The 20,518-nt window shown below is 39.9% G+C and overlaps 1 protein-coding gene across 4 annotated transcripts in view; it reads left to right on the forward strand.

Moving 5' to 3' along the window:
- The window catches only part of TMEM192 (transmembrane protein 192), a 36,205-nt gene extending 17,810 nt beyond the window's left edge, over window positions 1-18,395 (forward strand). For 3 of the 4 annotated variants that reach the window (XM_025268237.2, XM_025268238.2, XM_025268240.2), the window contains exons 3-6: window positions 3,469-3,733; window positions 10,179-10,313; window positions 16,133-16,235; window positions 16,549-18,395. In XM_025268237.2, the coding sequence (XP_025124022.1) occupies window positions 3,469-3,733; window positions 10,179-10,313; window positions 16,133-16,235; window positions 16,549-16,687 (642 nt within the window). In that variant the 3' untranslated portion in view covers window positions 16,688-18,395. The remainder of the gene's footprint in view (window positions 1-3,468; window positions 3,734-10,178; window positions 10,314-16,132; window positions 16,236-16,548) is intronic. The other variant, XM_025268239.2, reaches the window with a different exon arrangement.
- The last annotated feature ends 2,123 nt before the right edge of the window (window positions 18,396-20,518 follow it).

Here is a 20,518-nt window from a genome sequence, read left to right on the forward strand (position 1 = left end):
ACCCTCTGACTTCTGGGGATGGGAGAGGGGCTGGAGGTTGAATCAGTCACTGACGGCTAGTGATTAATCAACCAGGCCTATGTAGTGAAGCCTCTGTAAAAGCTCAAAAGGAAAGGGTTCAGACAGCTTCTAGGTTAGTGAGCCAGAACGCTTGTGATATGCCATACTGCCAGGCCCCAAACTCCACCAGGACAGGAGCTCCTTTTGGACCTCACCCAGTGTGTCTCTTCAATGGGCTGTTGATGTGCATCCTTTAATATCCTTTGTAATACACTGGTAATCTGGAGAGTAAATAGGTTTCTTGTGTTCTGTGAGCCCCTTTAGCAAACTAATTGAGCCCAAGAGGGAGTTGGGAATCTTTGATTTGTAGCCAGTGGGTAAGAAACACTGGTTACAAGCTAGACTTGCAATTAGCATCTGAAGTGGGGGTAGTCTTGTGGGACTGAGCCTATAATCCGAGGGAATCTGATACCTTGGTGGATAGTGGAAGTGATTTTAGGTGGATAGTGGATATATGGGTGGATAGTATCAGAATTGAGCTAAACTGTAATGGCACTCCACTCCAGTACTTTTGCCTAGAGAAACCCATGGACGGAGGAGCCTGGTAGGCTGCAGTCCATGGGGTCGCTAAGAGTCGGACACGACTTCACTTTCACTTTCACTTTTCACTTTCATGCATTGGAGAAGGAAATGGCAACCCACTCCAGTGTTCTTGCCTGGAGAATCCCAGGGAGGGGAAGCCTGGTGGGCTGCCGTCTTTGGGGTCGCACAGAGTCGGACATGACTGAAGCAACTTAGCAGTGGCAGCAGCAGCAGCAGCAGTACATGCAGCTGGTGTTAAAGGCTTGCTCGCTTCCTGCTCACCCACCCCCTTGGAATTAGTACTGGAAACATTTAACATTTATTCTATATTCTGTAATAGAGTATTTCCAGAAGCAGACATGACCCTTTTAATACTAGTTGAACTGAGCACCTCAATGGAAGGGACACCTAATATGTTTTAATGTTTACCTTTTGTACTATTTGAAAATTTTTTTTTACCATATCATGTATTACTTTTTCAGTTATAAAAACAACAAAAAAAGATATAGATAAATCTATATGTTGACAGACATTTACCAATTTATTTACACCTAGGAAATAATGTTAAACAGAGAAATCAGTATAATGTTTTCCCATGTTTTATATGATAAAATTACAAATGTCTGGGGATTTTTAAAACATGTCAACCACGAGATAAATAAATCCTGGAGATCTAATGCATAGCATAGAGATTACAGTCAACACTATAATATTATAAATTTCAAAGTTGCTTGGAGACTAAATAATTGCTCTTACCACAAAAAAGAGATGGTACTTATATATGATATGATAGAGGTATTGGCTAAAGCTATGGTGGCCATCATTTTGCAACATATGAGTGTTTCAAATCAACACATTGCACACCTTAAACTTACACAATGTTATGTCAGTTATATTCCTCAATAAAAAGAAATAAGTAAAGTTCAACATCATAAAAACAAGACACATGTATGAATGGTCTTGGAGGCTCACTGGGGGCTCTGTTCCAAGTCTCTTCCTCATTTTGATGACTGCAGTCTCAAGCACTAGGGGCTGCAGTTGCTCTTTGCTGAAATGTGAAAAATCAAAAGAGGGCAAAATCTTGCCACTTCTTAGGTGTTCATGAGGAGAGTGGATGTGGTTGAGGACTGGCCTAGCTGCTACTCCAGTGAGGTGTGCTGCGGGAGGACTGACTGTACTGAGGACAGAGGTACCCTGTGCTCCTCTATACATCTAGCAAGTGGCCTGGTTCTGCCATGGCTTCCTAATTTCCAGACTGCTGCTGAAGCACTTCTTTCCTGGTGCCTTTTTGTGTAATTTGTATTACATACTTTTTATGTATGTGATACATACATACACACACATGCACACAACACTTAAAAAAAAATTGCCTGCCTTGCTATTATGGCACTGATTGCTCTAATTTTAGGACTAAGATAATCTTGTGTTAAAGAACAAGAAAAATTAATGCCTTTATATGCTACTTTGTATAAAATGGTTCAGTTAGGTTCAATGTACAGTACATTATAGTAGAGGGAGTATGTTGACTTTTCCACTTTTGCTTTATGAGGATGTGTATAATATAGCAAATATTACTGCTCTTGACAAATCACATACATTTTAAATAGATTTATTACATGATAAGATTTCCTGCTTGGTGATAGGTGCCTGCTTGGTGATGGATGCTAATGACAGCATTTAACGTTTTCTTTAATTTGATTTTTTAAAATATTACAGAATAATACTTCCTTATTGTAACAAGTAAAACACAGTATACAAAGATATGATATTCCCATTTCTCTGTTTCACCCCTTCTCCCTGAGTTAGTAAATGTATCTCAGAGTTTGTTGTATTTCTTACAGTATCTTTTGTTAAGTTCATACAAGTAAATACAAAAAGATTACCACATTGTAAAAGAAGGTCTCCCATTTCCAAGAAAAAAAAAATGGGTACTACAGTATTTATTTCTAAACAACATTTCTCAAACTTGAACATACATCAGACCCCCTGACAGGCTTATTACACCACAGGCTGCTGGCTGCTCCCCCAGAGGTGTTGATCTGGGGCTTGAGAATTTGCATTTCTAACTGGTCTGGAGACCACACTTTTAACTACTACTTTATACCTTAGTGTTTTCAAATCTTAACATGTCATAGATATCCATGCAAACTAATAGATAGAACTTCAATTAATTCTTTTATAGCTGAATAACATTCTATTATGTGAATGGGTATACCTTAATTTATTCAAATATGCTGCTATGGATACACACATATACTTGGGCAGTTTACATTTTTTTCTTTTCAAATACAGAGAAAACTGCAGTAAAATATCTTTTACTTCTGCTTTTACTTCTGAGTGACTGGGTCCTTAAGATGGGATTTCTCAGTCAAGGTATTTCCAAATTATTTTCAACAACACTTCCCAGACCAGTCAGCATTTTGTAAGACTGTCTGTTTGCCCATATTTTGATACCAGTCTTTAAAATTTTGTCAATCTAATTGGACAATTATTTTAGTTCTCTTAAAACTGAAATTAGAAATAAACTTTAATGCATGATGTTTATTAGTTACTTTTGAGGTGCTGAATTAATTGTTTTTACTCTTTTTAATAAAAGAAGTGGACAGGAAACTGCATTTAACATTGAAGTGCTCATCTCTAGCAGATGGGATTTAGGGTGGTTTTTATTTTCTTATTTGCGATTTTGTCTGTTCCCCAAATTTTCTGCAAAAAATTCTCCAGGTTATCTGTTTAAAAAGTTTGTAAAAATAGCAAAAATGCATTTTTAAATTCATAAAGTATAGGACAGTGAAAGTCATAGGTATAAGAGTATGTGCTGGGCATGGACATTATTGTTTCTTAAATCCAAATATTGAATGTTAATCCTACTGTTTTCTTTTCGACCAGCTTGTGTTTGTTATTTTAGCATTTTTAACAGGTGTGCTTTGTTCTTACCCCAATCCAATGGAGGACAAGTGCCCAGGAAACTATACCAACCCATTGAAAGTTCAGACAGTCATAATGCTTGGAAAAGTTATTTTGTGGATTCTGTATTTCCTTCTTGAACGATATATCCAGTATCACCATTGCAAAGTAAGAAACCGAGGCTATAACAAGATCTACCGGTCAACAAGACATCTGAAAAGATTTCCACTGATGATACACTCCACTGGTAAGTTCAGTTGTCTCACTCAGCTCTTTCGCAGCTTGCTTGAGTGGCATAAATGACAGCAGAATAAAGTGTTAAATTTGATTTTATAATCAAATATACGCTGTTATTTCTGTGCGAGTGATGTGGCCACTAAAATTCATATCACCTTAATGTCTTGAAATTTTTCTTGTATTTCCCTTTGAAATCTGTATTGTTATATAGAGGAGGAAAAATATTTCCTCTTCCCTTCTAGGTTTTTAGCTGAGATTCCACCAAAAAAAGACAGGTTAACAGGAGACAAAAAAAACAAACAAACAGAAGTTTAATAACATTATACCTCCTGTATACAAGGGAGACGCTTCCCTGGTGTCTCAGTGGTAAAGAACTTGTTTACCAATGCAGGAGATGCAATCAATCTTTGGGTTGGGAAGATCCCCTGGAGAAGGAAATGGCAACCATTCCAGTATGATTGCCTGGGAAATCCCTTTTATAGAAGAGTCTGGTGGTCTATAGTCCATGGGGTCACAAAAGAGTCAGACACAGTTAGCAACTAAACAACAATATACAAGAGAGAGACCCAAGAGAACTGAGTGACTCGAAAATGGCCTAAGCCACCCACTTCAATAACATCTACAGCTAAAGACCAAAGAAGATGGGAAAGATTGCAGGGGGCAGTATTCTGAGAGGTGACCATGAAAAGCGCAATAAGCAATGGTAAGGTTGTTAGGCAGATTTCCATTGATTTCTTGCCTTCCCCATGATTAGGAGTTTCTAGAGAGTTAGAGTCATTGTGGTATTTGTTATTGTTCAGTCCCTCAGTCGTGTCCAACTCTTTGCAACCCCATGGACTGCAGCACACTAGGCTTCCCTGTCCTTTACTGTCTCCCAGAGCTTGCTCCAACTCATGTCCAGTGAGTCAGTGATACCATCCAACCATCTCGTCCTCTGTCCTCCCCTTCTCTGCCTACTTACTATCTTTTCTAGCATCAAGGTCTTTTCTGATGAGTCAGCTTTTCACATCAGGTGTCCAAAGTATTGGAGCTTCAGTTTGAGCATCAGTCCTTCCAATGAATATTCAAGGTTGATTTACTTTAGGATTTACTGGTTGGATCTCCTTGCTGTCCAAAGGACTCTCAAGAGTCTTCTCAAACACCACAGTTCAAAAGCACCAATTCTTTGGTGCTCAGCATTCTTTATGTTCCAACTCCCACATCCATACGTAACTACTGAAAGAACCATAGCTTTGACTATACAGACATTTGTTGGCAAAGTGATGTCTCTGCTTTTTAATATACTATCTAGGTTTGTCATAGCTTTACTTCCAAGGACCAAGCATCTTTCAATTTTATGGCTGCAGTCACCATCTGCGGCGATTTTGGAGCCCAAGAAAATAAAGTCTCTCACTGTTTCCATTTTTTTCCCCATCTATTTGCCATGAAGTGATGGGACCGGACCCCATGATCTTAGTTTTTTAAATGTTGGGTTTAAACCAGCTTTTTCACTCTTCTCTTTCACTCTCATCGAGAGGCTCTTTAGTTCTTCTTCACTTTCTGCCATAAGAGTGGTATCATCTGCATATCTGAGGTTACTGATATTTCTCCCTGCAATCTTGATTCCAGCTTGTGCTTCATCCAGCCTGGCATTTCATATGATGTACTCTGCATATAAGTTAAATAAGCAGGGTGACAATATACAGCCTTGTACACTCCTTTCCCAATTTGGAACCTATCTGTTGTTCCATGTGTGGTTCAACTGTTGCTTCTTGACCTGTATACAGGTTCCTCAGGAGGCAGGTAAGGTGGTCTGGTATCCTCATCTCTTTCAGAATTTTCCACAGTTTGTTGTGATCCACACAGTCAAAGGCTTTAGAGTACAAAATGAAGCAGAAGTAGATGTTTTTCTGGAATTCTCTTGCTTTTCCTATGATCCAGCAGATGTTGTCAATTTGATCTCTGGTTCCACTGCCTTTTCTAAATCCAGCTTGTACATCTGGAAGTTTTTGGTTCACATACTGTTGAAGCCTAGCTTGGAGAATTTTGAACATGACCTTGCTAGCATGTGAAATGAGTGCAATTATGCAGTAGTTTGAGCATTCTTTGGCATTGCCCTTCTTTGGGATTAGAATGAAAACTGACCTTTTCCAGTCCTGTGGCCACTGCTGAGTTTTCCAAAATTTGCTGGCATATTGCGTGCAGCACTTTAACAGCATCATCTTTTAGGATTTGAAATAGCTCAGCTGGAATTCCATCACCTTCAGTAGCTTTGTTTGCAGTGATGTTTTCTAAGCCCCACTTTACTTCATACTCCAGGATGTTTGTTTCCTAGTGAGTGATCACACCAGCATGGTTGTCTGGGTTATTAAGATCTTTTTTGTTTAGTTCTTTTGTGTATTCTTCCTACCTCTTCTTAATATCTTCTGCTTCTTTTAGGTCCATACTGTTTCTGTCCTTTATTGTACCCATCTTTGCATGAAATTTTCCCTTGATATCTCTAATTTTCTTGAAGAGATCTCTAGTTTTTCCCATTCTATTATTTTCCTCTATTTCTTTGCTTTGTTCACTTAGGAAGGCTCTCTTATCTCATCCTGGTATAGAGAGGGATGTAACCTTATAAATGGAGATTTCCCTTATAAATGTAAATGTCTCTCGTAAAAGGTAACTCCTAGTTGGTTTTCAGAACTTCATCTTTGTCTACCATTTCCTAAAACTAATCAGCTTAAAACAACCTTTATGACAAAAAGGCATATTTTACTGTGGCACTGTCTGTCCACTTCATTGTGAGCAAGGTATGCCTGGGTGAAATGTGACTCCCCTCATTCCTCTTGCTACTAGCAGGCTTATTTATCTCAAGGAGATATAAAGCTGATGCTAGTTTATACTTGTAGGATAAGAGAGAGTTGTTTTATTTTACATGAAGCTTCTTCGTGCTTTTCTTACCCACTGCAGTATCCTTTCCTGGGAAAGCCCATGGACAGAGGCTCCATAGCATCACAAAGAGTCAGACACGACTTCATGACTAAACAACAGCATAGTGCTTTTCTTTCAGTAAGAGAGAGACTTTTATAATAAGATGTATTATTTAAAACAGAAATGTGGAAAACAATTTATGAATGCAAGATCAGAAAGTCCATCAGGGACTTTGAACATATGCCTACCTGCTTTTCTTTATTGCTGCAGACATTTTAAAAGCTTAATGGAATTAATTTGAACTCTCATGTATTTTTGCCTAATTGTCAAGGTTTCTACCTTTTTTTAAAAAAGCCCTCGTTTCAATTGAGTCCAGAATAAATGTTTAAACATTTTGAAGCCAAATTAGAAATTAATCTTTTCACAGAAAAACAGCTCTATAGAATTTAATTTTTTTTTTTTTCCTTCTGTATTCTGTAGTGCCTTTTCTTAAAAGTCAGGCTGCGAGTTCATCTGCTCAGTGAGGTTCTCAGTAGGAGTGGAGGGTCCAGGGATTGCAGAGAAAGAAACATTGTAGTGGGATAACTAGTTCTGACATATCTCCAAGGGGGAGGCCTTTACTGCCCCCAGAGGAAGAGCTGTTTCTGCCTTCTACTGCTAATGTGTGGGCTTCTCTGATAGCTCAGTTGGTAAAGAATCTGCCTGCAATGCAGGAGACCCTGGTTCAATTCCTGGGTTGGGAAGATCCCCTGGAGAAGAGATAGCCTACCCATTTTAGTATTCTTTGGCTTCCCTTGTGGCTCAGCTGGTAAAGATTCTTCCTGCAATGCAGGAGACCTGGGTTTGATCCCTGGGGGAGAAGGTCCCCTTGAGAAGGGAAAGGCTACCCACTCCAGTATTCTGGCCTCGAAATTCCGTGGACTGTATAGTCTCTGGGGTTGCAAAGAATTGGACAGGGCTGAGTGACCTTCACTTTCACTTCATGGCTAATGTGCAGTGCTTGTTTTTGGCCAGAAGATGTCACTTATACTCTGTGTCTCTGACAAAGCAAAAGTGGAATCCTGTCTGTATACTGACCTGTATACTGACTGTACATTCAGTTTCTCCAGTGCTGGTCTGGAAATAGTATTGAAATCACCAAGAGAATGTCTAATCTTTTTTTTTTTTTTTAATTATTTTATTTATTTTAATTGGAGGCTAATTACTTTATAATATTGTGGTGGTTTTGGCCATACATTGACATGAATCAACCATGGGTGCACATATGTCTCCCATCGTGAACCCCCCTGCCTCCTCCCTCCCCATCCCATCTCTCTGGGTCATCCCAGTGCACCAGCCCTGAGCAGCTGTCTCATGCATTAAACTTGGACTGGTGATCTATTTCATGTATGATAATATTCATGTTTCGATACTATTTTCTCAAATCATCTCACCCTTGCCTTCTCCCACAGAGTCCAAAAGTCTGTTCTTTACATCTGTGTCTCTTTTGCTGTCTCGCATATAGGGTCATCATTACCATCTTTCTAAATTCAATATATATGTGTTAATATACTGTATTGGCGTTTTTCTTTCTGACTTACTTCACTCTGTATAATAGGCTCCAGTTTCATCCACCTCATTAGAACTGATTGAAATGCCTTCTTTTTAATAGCTGAGTAATATTCCATTGTGTATATGTACCACAACTTTCTTATCCATTCATCTGCCAATGGACATCTAGGTTGCTTCCATGTTCTAGTTATCTTTTGCCTTTCTTCTGACTTTGAAATTATTGCTACATGTGTGACCCTTAATCACAACCTATTTCTAAACAATCACAGAAGGCTTCACTTTTAAGTTGCCTATATAAGGACCCAGAAAATCTGAGAGATTGGGGTAGATGTTTACTTTGTTTCTATTTTCTTTAAATATATATTTTTTTCTAATTTGAATAAAAAGAATATAAATCTATGAGGATATAGAACTTCCAGTTAATTTGAAGGGTGTAACCATTCTTTTTTTTTGGCCTATGATAGTATTTCTGGGTATTGTATAGCTTCATCTTGACACTTGTTTTTCTCTTCAGAGAGAAAAATAGATTGATTTTACTTTATTTTGTGGAGATGGGAGAAAGGGCTTTGGTTTCCTTCCAGTAAGCTGAAAGTATTTATCTGATTTATCTGTTCTCCTTCCTTAATCTTGAACTCTTTCAAATATTACTAGCTACATAGCAAGTTGCACATTTAGTTGTTTTTTTCATTGATTTGAAAACTTAGCCCTTCACTGAAACATGGGCAGAGTGGGTTTGGTGCTCTTGTGTCTACAATGTTTGTTATCAGGAGAATGTCTTACTTCAGCAGTCTCTGCTGCTGCCTGCAAGTTCACCCCATGTCCTGCCACCTTGCTGACACAGGCCTTCTCAGGATATCAAAAATCCTTTGGAAACTGTGTTCACTTTCCCTGCAGAGGTTTTCCCCTAGTTTTTTCCTCTTCCTAAAGCTGTAAAGTTAAATTTTCCTTGTACATAAAGCTAATTTATAAATTGAGATCTTGGTCAACATGCTAGGACACTGATATTTGTGAGTGTAAGGAAAGACCTTAGGGATTTGTGCTAGACTATTGCTTTGTGTAGAGGGACTTCTGATAGGTTATTTAAAATCATGGCTCAAAATCATCCCATTGTACCAAGAAATAGAAGGTAAGTCAAATAAGCATCTCCCCAGCCATGATCAGATTTAGATAAGTGTGTTAGTTTTAGGAAATTCTAAGATAAAACACTACAGGAATGATTTCTGCCCCTAAACTTTTCTTTGATGCATGTGCATGCTCAGCCACATCCAGCTCTTTGTGACCCCATGGACTGAAGCCCTCCAGGCTCCTCTGTCCACAGAATCCTCCAGACAAGAATACTGGAGTGCGTTGCCAGTTCCTTTACCAGGGGATCTTCCCAACTTGAAGATCAAACCTACAACTCCTCCAGCTCCTGAATTGGCAGGCAGATTCTTTACCACTGAGCCACCTGGGAAGCCCAAACTTTTCTTTGACAGTCTTCAAAATAAAAGTATAGGATGAAGTTAAAATGATCTTCAAAAATAATTAATGGATATCTGAGCAGGGGCAAACAGCTCATATTTATTGAATACTTACAGGCTAGGCATCATTCTAAGTGTTTTTCACACACAAACTCATTTACTCCTCACAGCAGCTCTGTGAGGAAGGTACCGTCATCCCATATGTCACAGTAAGTAGAGGTGTTGGATCATCTGTCCAAGGTCAGCAGCGTGTCCTGGGTTTTTCTGGACCCTCGCCCTGCCCTTGACTGTGGTGCATGACCAGAACAGGCCACTGGGTCCTTGTAGAAACTTACTCCTTGAGTTTTAAGAAAGTCCAGATTCTTCTCTATTTGTGTTATGGGCATCATTTACTTTTGGCAGTGTTGTTTATTTGTGTTTGATTTCCATCCTCTAACTTCCTTCTTGCCGAATTACTGGGGTTTCATGCCCTTGTGGTGCCCCTGCTGTGGTGGTGGCCGGGACGCTTGGACCCCAGCTGCACCCCGACCTGTGCACATCTCCCCACAGGCAGCACGGCACTCCTCCTCCTCCTCTGCCTGCAGCACTCCTTCCCTGAGCCCAGCATGTGGTACCTGGACCTCATTTTGGCCATCCTGGCCCTGGAGCTGATCTGTTCCCTGACGTGCCTGCTTGTGTACACAGGTGAGCATGACAAGGAGCCTGTTAATACTGAGAAAGGTCTTTAACTGCAGGTCGCATCCCCACCTGAAGTCCAGCCCGTTTACCTTTCTGGCAGAAAAGCTTTTCTACGTGACTGAGACCCTATTGAGCTCCCATGTCTCTCATTGCTGACCACATCCAAACTCCTCTAATTTCAAACCACTAGGTACATACCAGTGAGTCATATTTCTAAATTTGTGTCATCAACAAATTGTTATTAAATAGAATGAAGGCTTTTCATTAAAAAAAGAAATGATAAAAAAAAAATCCATAAATTCTGCGTCCTCAAAGGCAACTGAGGTGTAAGTCTGGCTTTAAATTAGAAAATAACAAAATGTAGGACTTGTCTGGCAGTCATGTTGATTAAGACTCTGTAACTCCCACTGCAGAGGCATGGGTTCTGTCCCTCATCCAGAAATTAAGATCCTATGTGCTGGGGGGTCAAAATCGCAATGAAAAATGAAAGTAAATAGTTAGTACATGAAAACTGCATTTAAACCAAACTTGTTTTTGATGAACCATTTAAAAACCTACTTCTTTCTAAATTTAGACTTGTCTGAGGATTGCTCTGTATAGCTGTCTCTCAAAAGTCTGAGGGGTAAAATTAAATAAGCTTCAAGCATGTTAACATGAAAAATAGGTGGAAGGATTCTTGAAGAGAAAAAAAATCCAAAGCTGGAAGAAATCAAGATTTCATTCCTGTTGCAATATTGACATGCACCAAAATCTGTAATACAGCTAATTTGGTAGTGTTGATCAACAGTTGTTTTGTGACAATAAAATACCCTATCTGTCCCATTTGAAAGAGATAATTTCTTCAGTTATGAAGGAAAAGTCACATCGACCAAAACTTGTGTTCCATTTTACTATTTTGTGCCTCTGATTGAGACTTCTAGGGCAAATATTGCTTTTGTTATGATACACTGAAGTGTATCACAAAAATTTAAGGTTAATCTCCTGATACATGCATTTTTCCTCCCTATATTAAAAAGATTTAAAAGATACCTAGTTTTGGTAATGTGCATAGTAACTCTTCATGATGTGATTCTTTGATACACTAACTCTAACCTAAACTGGACTGACTTGTCTGTAGTAAAGTAGTTAATCTCTGGAAATACAGATGGACTTTTTCATTGAGCACTGGATTGCCTCTGTAGGAAAAAATTAGGAACGTGAAACTTACAAGCTTTGTGATTTGATTAGCTCACCATTTGTTTAAAAACAATCCAAGCTTCAAAAAATGCTACTCCGTTACCAGTCTTCTAGCAGCCCTGATGTTTTGGCTTCAACTCAGGAGGAAAGGAGTGTAAGGGCAGCAGGCCCATGTCCCATGTCCTGCAGTTTAGTGAGAGCTCTCCTGGGCTTATTGTAGCAGAAAGAAAGAGTGGAAGATTTCTTGTTCTATGTAGATTGCACTCATGGTGTCGCCTGGCCTGCGGTCTGTAAAATGCTGACTGCATGCAGCTTATTTTAAAAACCACAAACAGCAGAAACTATCACAACATTGTAAATCAACTATACTTCAATTTAAAAAGTGGAACATCTTCAGAAAAAAAAAAAAACCTGCAAAGATGAGTCTGATAGTTGGACATTTTTATATTGTTGAGCTAAGTGTTTTATTTCTGCCACTTAACTTTTATTTTAATACCCTGTTAAGTGTTATTTCTGTTCCCAGATTCAAGAAACTTAAACTTGTTCCAAGTTTCTTCATTTATCTAGGAGTTATTATGTGGAAGACAACATTATAAGGAGATGCCATATGAACATAACTCCGATTCAGAAGCAAACCTCCTGGGACAGTCAGGTCTCATCTTTCATCTCCAGAGTGGCACTGGACATGGTGGTTTGCTCCCTCCTCGAGATGTATTCTTTACTTCCCCTGGGACCCTGGCTTCCTGGGATCCTGCCTGCCCCCTTGGTGGCCTCATCTTTTTTGCTGAACACTCCCAGTCTTCATGGTGGAGCCCCATGCTCAGTCCCTATCTGCTCTTGGATGAGGGCGCTGTGCTTGTGGCATTGGAAGCCAAGGGGCTATTCATATCTTTTTTTTTCATTGAGGTGTAGGTGATTCACAGTGTTGTGTTAGTTTCAGGTGTACAGCAAAGTGATTCAGATATATATATTCTTTTTAAGATTCTCTTCCATTATAAGTTATTATAAGATATTGCATATAGTTCCTTATGCCATATAGTAAGTCTTCATTGTTTATCTATTTTATGTATGTAGTGTATATCTGTTAATTCCAAACTCCTAATTTATCCCTCCCTCTGCACCTCATTTCCCCTTCAGAAATCCTGGTTTGTTTTCTGTGTCTGTGAGTCTATTTCTGTTTTGTAAATAAGTTCATTTGCATCATATTTTAGTTTCCATATATAAGTGATATCATATATTTGTCTTTCTCTGACTTATTTCACTTAGTATGATAATCAGTAGATCCATCCATGTTGCCGCAAATGGCATTATTTCATTCTGTTTAATGACTGACTAGTATTCCACTGGAGAAGAAAATAGCAACCCACTCCAGTATTCTTGCCTGGAGAATCCCAGGGATGGAGGAGCCTGGTGGGCTGCCGTCTATGGGGTCGCACAGAGTTGGACATGACGGATGCGACTTAGCAGCAGCAGCAGCAGTATTCCATTGTATATATGTATCACATCTTTCTCCATTCCTCCATCAGTAAACATATAGGTTGCTTCCATATCTTGTCTATTGTAAACAGTGCTGCAATGAACATTGAGGTGGATGTACCCTTTCAAACCATGTTTTTCTTCCAGATATATGCTCAGGAATGGGATTGTTGGATCATATGGTAACTGTTTTTAGTTTTTTAATAAACTTCCATACTGTTTCCCATTGGAGAAGGCAATGGCACCCCACTCCAGTACTCTTGTCTGGAAAATCCCATGGACGGAGGAGCCTGGTGGGCTGCAGTTCATGGGGTCGCTGGAAGTCGGGCATGACTGAGTAACTTCACTTTCACTTTTCACTTTCATTCATTGGAGAAGGAAATGGCAACCCACTCCAGTGTTTGTGCCTGGAGAATCCCAGGGATGGGGGAGCCTGGTGGGCTGCCGTCTCTGGGGTCGCACAGAGTCAGACAAGACTGAAGCGACTTAGCAGCAGCAGCAGCAGCAGCATACTGTTTCCCATAGTGGCTGCACCAATTTACATTCCCAACAGTGTGGGAGGGGTCCCTTTTCTCCACACCCTCTCCAGCATTTATTATTTGTAGACTTTTTGATGATGGCTGTTCTGACTGGTGTGAGGCAATACTTCATTATAGTTTTGATTTTCATTTCTCTAATTAGTGATGCTAAGTATCTTTTCATGTCTTGATCATTTTGATGTCTTCTTGGAGACATGTCTATTTAGGAGTTTTGCCCATTTTTGTTTGGATTTTTTTTTTTTTTTTTATACATATTGAACTGTATGAACTGTTTTTATATTTTGGAAATTAATCATTGTTGGTGTCATGGTTTAGTTTGGAAATATTTTCTCCCATTCTTTAGGTTTTCTTTTTGTTTTGTTTATCATTTCCTTTGCTGTGCAAAAGCTTTTAAGTTTAATTATGTTCCATTTGTTTATTTTTGCTTTACTGTAAGAGATAGATCCAAAAAAAATCTCTGCGATTTATGTCAGGGTATACTACCTATGTTTTCCTCTAGGAGTTTTATAGTCTCCAGCCTTACATTTAGATCTTTAATCCATTTAAGTTTATTTTTGCATATGGTGTTAGAGAGTGTTCTAATTTTATTTTTTACATGTAGCTGTCCAGTTTTCCCAGCCCCTCTTATTGAAGTTCAAACTTTCTTTTCTCCATTGTATTCTCTTACCTTCTTTGTCATAGATTAATTGACCGTAAGTGTGTAGGTTTATTTCTGGGCTCTCTATCCTGCTGCATTGATCTATGTGTCTGTTTTTGTGTGAGAGGCTTCTCATTTCTAATTCTCTTGACCGTCTCCTGAAAGTCAAGGGCTTCTTGTTACATTCCCTCACTTCATTCTTTTGGCATCTCACTTCCTTCTGGTCCTTTCTGGTGAACCCTCTGCATATCTCCTAACCTTCCCACATTTCTCTTTAACTTCATTGCTTAAACTTCTTTTGCCTTGTTCTCAGCTGAGAGTCACATGAAAATCATCCGTGGGTCCTGGTGGTTCCATGACAGATTGAACATATGACTCAACACATGCACTTCTGGGTATCTGCCTACTTCTACACTTTGTGTTCCAAGTGGCATTATTTATAGTATGGATTGGAAAGATCCTTTGGAGAAGGAAATGACAACCTACTCCAGTATTCTTGCCTGGAGAATTCAATGGACAGAAGAACCTGGCAGGCTACAGCCCCTGGGGTCACAAAGAGTCAGATACCACTGAGCAACTAACACACATACACACACACACACACACACACACACACACACAAGTAGAAACAACCCAAAAGGCATAAAGTGATGACTAGACCAACAAAAGATAGTCTGTCTATACAGAGGATAGTGTTCAGGCTCAAAAAAAAGAGTACATGGAATGAAGCACTGACATGTACAGTGTGAATGAACCTTGAAAGCATTATGCCCACAGGAAAAAACAGCCATAAATATTATATGATTCTATAATACTTGAAATGACCAGAACAGGCACATCTATAGAGAAAGAGAATGTGTAAGTGTTGTCTAGTCCTAGAGGCTGGGCTACATGAAGTATGAGTGCTCAAGGAACCCAAACTTCTTTTTGGGGTGGTAAGATGTTCTAAAATTGATTGTGGAGATAGTTGCACAACTCTTTGAATGTATTGAACCATTGAATTGTACACATTAAAGGAATTACATGTGAACTGCATCATATGTAAATTATATCTCAAGGGTTATTACAGGAAAGGAAAGAATCCTGTGGAGTTTTTAAAAATTGTGCCAGGGCCTAACTCACTTCCTCTCCCCTCCACACATGCTGAATACTCCACCCATTTCGAGCTGCAGAAATAATTCTCAAGGGCAGTCACTGCCTATCACAGAGACCTGCCTCAGCCTCTGTCTCCTTGTACCATCTCTGGTGGGAGTACTCATTCCAGCCATGTCCGGGGGTTGTTATACAGTTGGAGTAGGTGCCTGGACAGTGGCTGTTATTCAGACATGCAGGTGTGTAGACAGGTCTGAGGTTGGGAGCAGCAGCCTTGTCTTTGCACCTGACTTCTGCCAGTGGCATTAGTCTTCTGGGGCTTCCAGAACTGGATGACTAAGACACACAAACTTAGTTATTCAGTTCTGGAGACTGGACATCTGAGATTAGTGATCAAGTTAGTGATGAAATTAGTCATCAAGGATGACTCTCCTGAGGCCTCTCCCTTGGGATGTAGGTGGCTGCCCTCCCACTGTGTTCTCATGTGGGCTTGGCTCTGTGTAAGTGCATCCCTGGTGTCTCTTCATGTATCAGATCAACAATCCCATTTGTTTTTACCTTGATTACTTCACCAAAGGTACTGTCTCCAAGAACAGTCATGTTGGGATTAGGGCTTCAAGCTCATCAGTGGCCTCCAAGTCATCAAACTCTGGCTCCTCTATATAGGTGTCTTCACTTCCTGGCAATGACCACTGATGGCTGTTTCCTGATTCTACTCCTGCCTCTCTGCATCAGCATTTCCATTCCCTTTTAGTCAATTTTTCCCATTTTTTTAATTCACTTTATGAAGTACTTTTTTTTACATTTTATTTGAAAAGAATAGGCAATTCCTAATGTAATTTGAATAAATGGAATTAGAAATTTTTTTGTGATTGGATAACCTGACAATGACTTTCTTATTATAGTGAAAATTCAAAAATTTAATAAAGCCAAGCCACAGCCTGATGTACTTGAAGAAGAAAAAATCTATGCTTACTCCAACAATATTACCTCGGAGACTGGATTCAGGTATGTGCAGAGTGAAAGAGTAGAGAAAGAGAATTAAAAGTTTTTTCATCTAAAAATCTAGAGACCATTCTGATGCTTGGAGTTTAGGACTCTGCATATGTTAGAATATGTTTACAACTGTGTTTGATTTGTTTCTTTCCTCTCAGCTGTGGTGAAGTCTAAAGAAAGAATCTCATTTGGGGATATTTCTTTGGCTTATGATGTCTAAGAAAAATAACAAATGTAATATGTTTTACTGAAAAGTAGTAGGGCTCCATTAGCAAAGAGACTGTTGGTGAACATGTGTAACCATGGCCACCTTGGTTCTATGCAGGCCTCTCTCGAGCCTGGAGGAACTTGTGGAGAAGCAGGGAGACATCATAGTGTACTTGAAGCGGCACAACGCTCTCCTCAGTCAGCGGCTGCTGGCCTTCTCGTCCTCTGACCTCGGCTCACAACCAAGTGGGATTTGACAGCAATTCCAGAGGAACCAGAGTCACTTAAGACTGATCAACTCCCTGACAAGGTGTCACAGGAGATTGCAGCTTTGCCAAGTAACATTCTACAGTTTCTGTTGGAAACCTGAATCTGATTCTCACCTGTGTGACTGTTTAATAAGTAGGACTCATGGATCATTTGAAAGGCACTTTGAAGAGCCTTGATAACTCATGGAAAATATGTCTTTTGCACCTTTTGAAATTATTTAACCACTTGGTTTATCCTAGGTCAAAGTGTAGTTTAAACATCTCCTTGGCCAACACTTCTTCCATACTCTTTGAAACCTGGTGATAATTTGTCTTTTTGTAAAGAAAGTCTGACATGACAACCTACTTAAAATGGGGTTTTGATCAAATGAGTTTTTCCCACTTTTATACAGGTGAGAGAAGTCATCATTTCTTATGGTTACTGGTTTTTTCCATGGAGCCTATGTATTTTATATGCTTCTGTGGTATTGGATATCCTTGGCCCTTATAGTTTTTATAAACAATTTTCCACTAGGTTATTTACCTTCCAAACCTTACAGTTTTCCTTCCTCCAAAAGTAAGATTTGAAGTTTACTTGGACCGGTGTTAGGCCAACCAGTGCTGCGTGTGGCAGCAGCAGGGCCTGCGATTGGCAGCAGCTGAAATGGAGAAGACTTTAGGCTTCTCTTTCTTTACTTTGACCCTTCTTTGAGAGATTGCTGTTTCAGTATTGACCAATTGTCATTGAATCAATAAGTTCACTGATTTAAAAGGAGTCTTCTGTGGCTTTAAGTTTGTCTGAAAGAAAAAAAAGAACTTTTTTTTAGTCTTGGATTATACTTAAAAATTATGATGGGAAAAATGTGTCAACTGTTTATATACAGATATTAAACATATCTAATTCTTCAGATAAAATGAAGCATTTTTATGTGTAAATGGCATTTTTTTTCTCCATTTTTCCTACTTTGCCTTTTTCATTTATCAGTTTGCTTTTGGCACCTTTCCATGCTGCCTCAGCAAACCTCTTGGTTGAATGGTTAACATGAGAGAGGAGATATTTGTCATTAGGTATGCTGCTAAAAATCTTTTTTGTATTTAGCTGAATAATGAATATTTGATTTCAAAATCTTTGAGCAAATACATAACTGTTTGACAAGGAATGTCTTCGGTGGATCATACCATACTTATGAAATGGCAAATGTCTGTTTCCTTCAGATACAGTGCTTTCAGAGCACTCTCAGGATTTTCTGCAGAGGACAGGTGATTGATTGCTTGTCACCTGCAGTCAACCCCATTGAGTACCCCAAAATGACAGCATTCACAAACTGAAGCCAAAATTGTATTTTTAAAGTTAAAATTGTATCCAGGTTTCCTGATTTTCTCTTCCTCCCTTTTTCTCTTTTTCCCTTCCTTTTAGTATGTCTCAAAGCCATTGTGTTCTGTGGAAATTTGTCTCTGTGCCCTGGAGAGCTTTTGCCTTTAGCTGTTTTCCTTAAGGAAAGCACTGGTGGTAGGTGATTAATGCTCATTTATTTTTAAAATTCAATTTGTATCCGTCATCAGTTTCTAAGGTTATGAGATGAACTTTGGTTTACAGAGAAAAGTATAGTTTAAAAGTTAGAACTCAAGTTCTGATGGGATATCTGTATAATCACTAACATGCTTTTCTAAACAGAATGCTGAACATTTCAAACAATAAAAGAAATTTTAAAAAGAATGAACAAAACAGTTTAAATATTAATCATTCTATGCACCAGGGACACTGTGCTAGCACCATGGATACAAAAATTAGTGAGACAGTCCTAGTTTAAAACTTACACTCTAAGGAGAGGACTAGGATTTCCAGGCTCTGTGCTATGTGAGATGATGGCAGGAACTCCAAAATACCACAGGGGCTCCAAGTCAGAGGGTTCTCTGGTGGGGAGTGGGGAGGACAAAGCTTTAGGAATTCCAGGGAAATTCATGAGCAAACAAGAAGTGCAACAGCTACTGATGACCATACGTGCTGTGTATAACTTGAGCCCAAAGTGTGAGGCAGGACTGGGAGAAGGAATAACCGAGATTCTGGTGACCCTGACCCTGTAGGCCAAGGGACCTGCACTGGAATGGGTCCCACTGAAGAGTTCTAAGCAAGGAAGTGGCACTTGGTTTTAGTTTCAGGAGGATCAGACTGTCACGGTGGAATGGGAAAATGGGTGGCAGAGTACATGGTGCTGAATGAAAAAAGGCAAGTGGAGTAATATTTTATCATGCGTGTGTATGTTTATATCTGTGATGTATTTCTATATATTGTTAATTTGAAAATTGTATTTCAGATGACAGTAGCATCATGACTTACTGCATTTCTTTGAATATTAATGAGGCTGACTTTTTTTTTTCATTCTTTGTCCTTTTACAAATCTTTTGTGATGTACATGTATAAGTCTTTTGCTTATTATTCTCCTAGGATATTCTTTTTCATAACAAGCAAGATCTTCCTTTCTATATCAGGATAGTCTTCAGTTTATATTTGTTGGGAATATTTTCTACTTTGTTTGGGGTACTTTTGCCATGTACTCTTCAACTACAGGCTGGATTCTGTCCCTGCAGCCTTGGTGGGACTGACACAAATAGATCCCTAAAGTACATTGGGTGAAAGCTAGGAGTATCTTGAGGGAATTTTAATATACTCAGACTTGGGAATTCCCTGGAGGTCCAATGATTAGGGCTCTGTGCTTTCACTACTGAGGGCCCAGGTTTAATCCCTGATCAGGGAATGAAGATCCCACAAGCTGCACAGCAAGGCCAAATATATGTGTATACACACACACAGAGGCTTCTGCTGGAGGCCTTTGTCTTCATCCAGAGATTCAAACAGAGGTCTTATATGAATTGAGTTAATTCTTTTTCCTTTATTCTCTAAGACAGGGTTCTTCATCCTTGGTGCTATGGACATTTTAAGTTGTATAATCTTTGTTTCAGGGACTGTTTTGTGCACATAGGATGTTTAGCAGTATGACTACTGGGATGCCTGTAGCAACCTCTAGTTGTGACAACCAAAAATGTCTCCATGTAACAGCAGGATGAGCACAGCCCTTAGCAGGCAGCCATTGCTGTGCCTTATTATTCCATACCCTGTTACTAGGCAACAGATCTTGCTCAGCTGTTGGTTGGTACCTCAGTAGGCCCTGCCCACAAGCAAGCATCAATGAGAGGCTGTTAGTTGCCCTGCGCAGCTACTGGTCAGCACCACAGTGGGCCCTGCCCACAAGGAACTGTCAATGAGGGACCTTAGGGAAGTGATTCAGCCAGGGTCAGTGGTGTGGTGGTCATAAGGTGGAGAGTGAGGTAAGAGGCAGATTCAGGCCTTCTCCTGGAGGCCCTCCAGTTTACCCAGCCTTGGGCCAATGGGTGCGCTGGTGGGCCCAGGGACCAGGCTGGACACTCTGTCCTGCAGGGCCAGAGCCCTCACTCAGCCCCTCCATGCCGAGGCCCAGGCCTTGAGGCAGCAGTAAACCTGTCTGTGACCTAATAGCAGTGTCTGTTTGTCTGGGTCACAGTCCGTGAGACCTGGTCTCCCCTACTTGGGCAGCCTGAGGACACTGAGGGCCAGTTGGGTTGGATGCCCGGCTTCCTCAGGGGTGACAGGTGGGCAGAGAGTGGGGAACCTGGCTCTGAGGAGCTGTAGCTGAGCTTTGCCTCCTCTTAGCCATGATTGGGACCTCGGAGGGTGAAAGTTGTGCCTTGGGACTTTGCCCTTTCTCGTCAGGACAGAGTAACATTGTTCTGTTAATAATAAACAAATAACATTCATTTGGTAGAGATAAACAGGAAAATCGTTACCGAACCATGACCTGACCA

This window comes from Bubalus bubalis, chromosome 17, assembly GCF_019923935.1.
Source record: "Bubalus bubalis isolate 160015118507 breed Murrah chromosome 17, NDDB_SH_1, whole genome shotgun sequence".
NCBI classification, from domain to species: domain Eukaryota; kingdom Metazoa; phylum Chordata; class Mammalia; order Artiodactyla; family Bovidae; genus Bubalus; species Bubalus bubalis.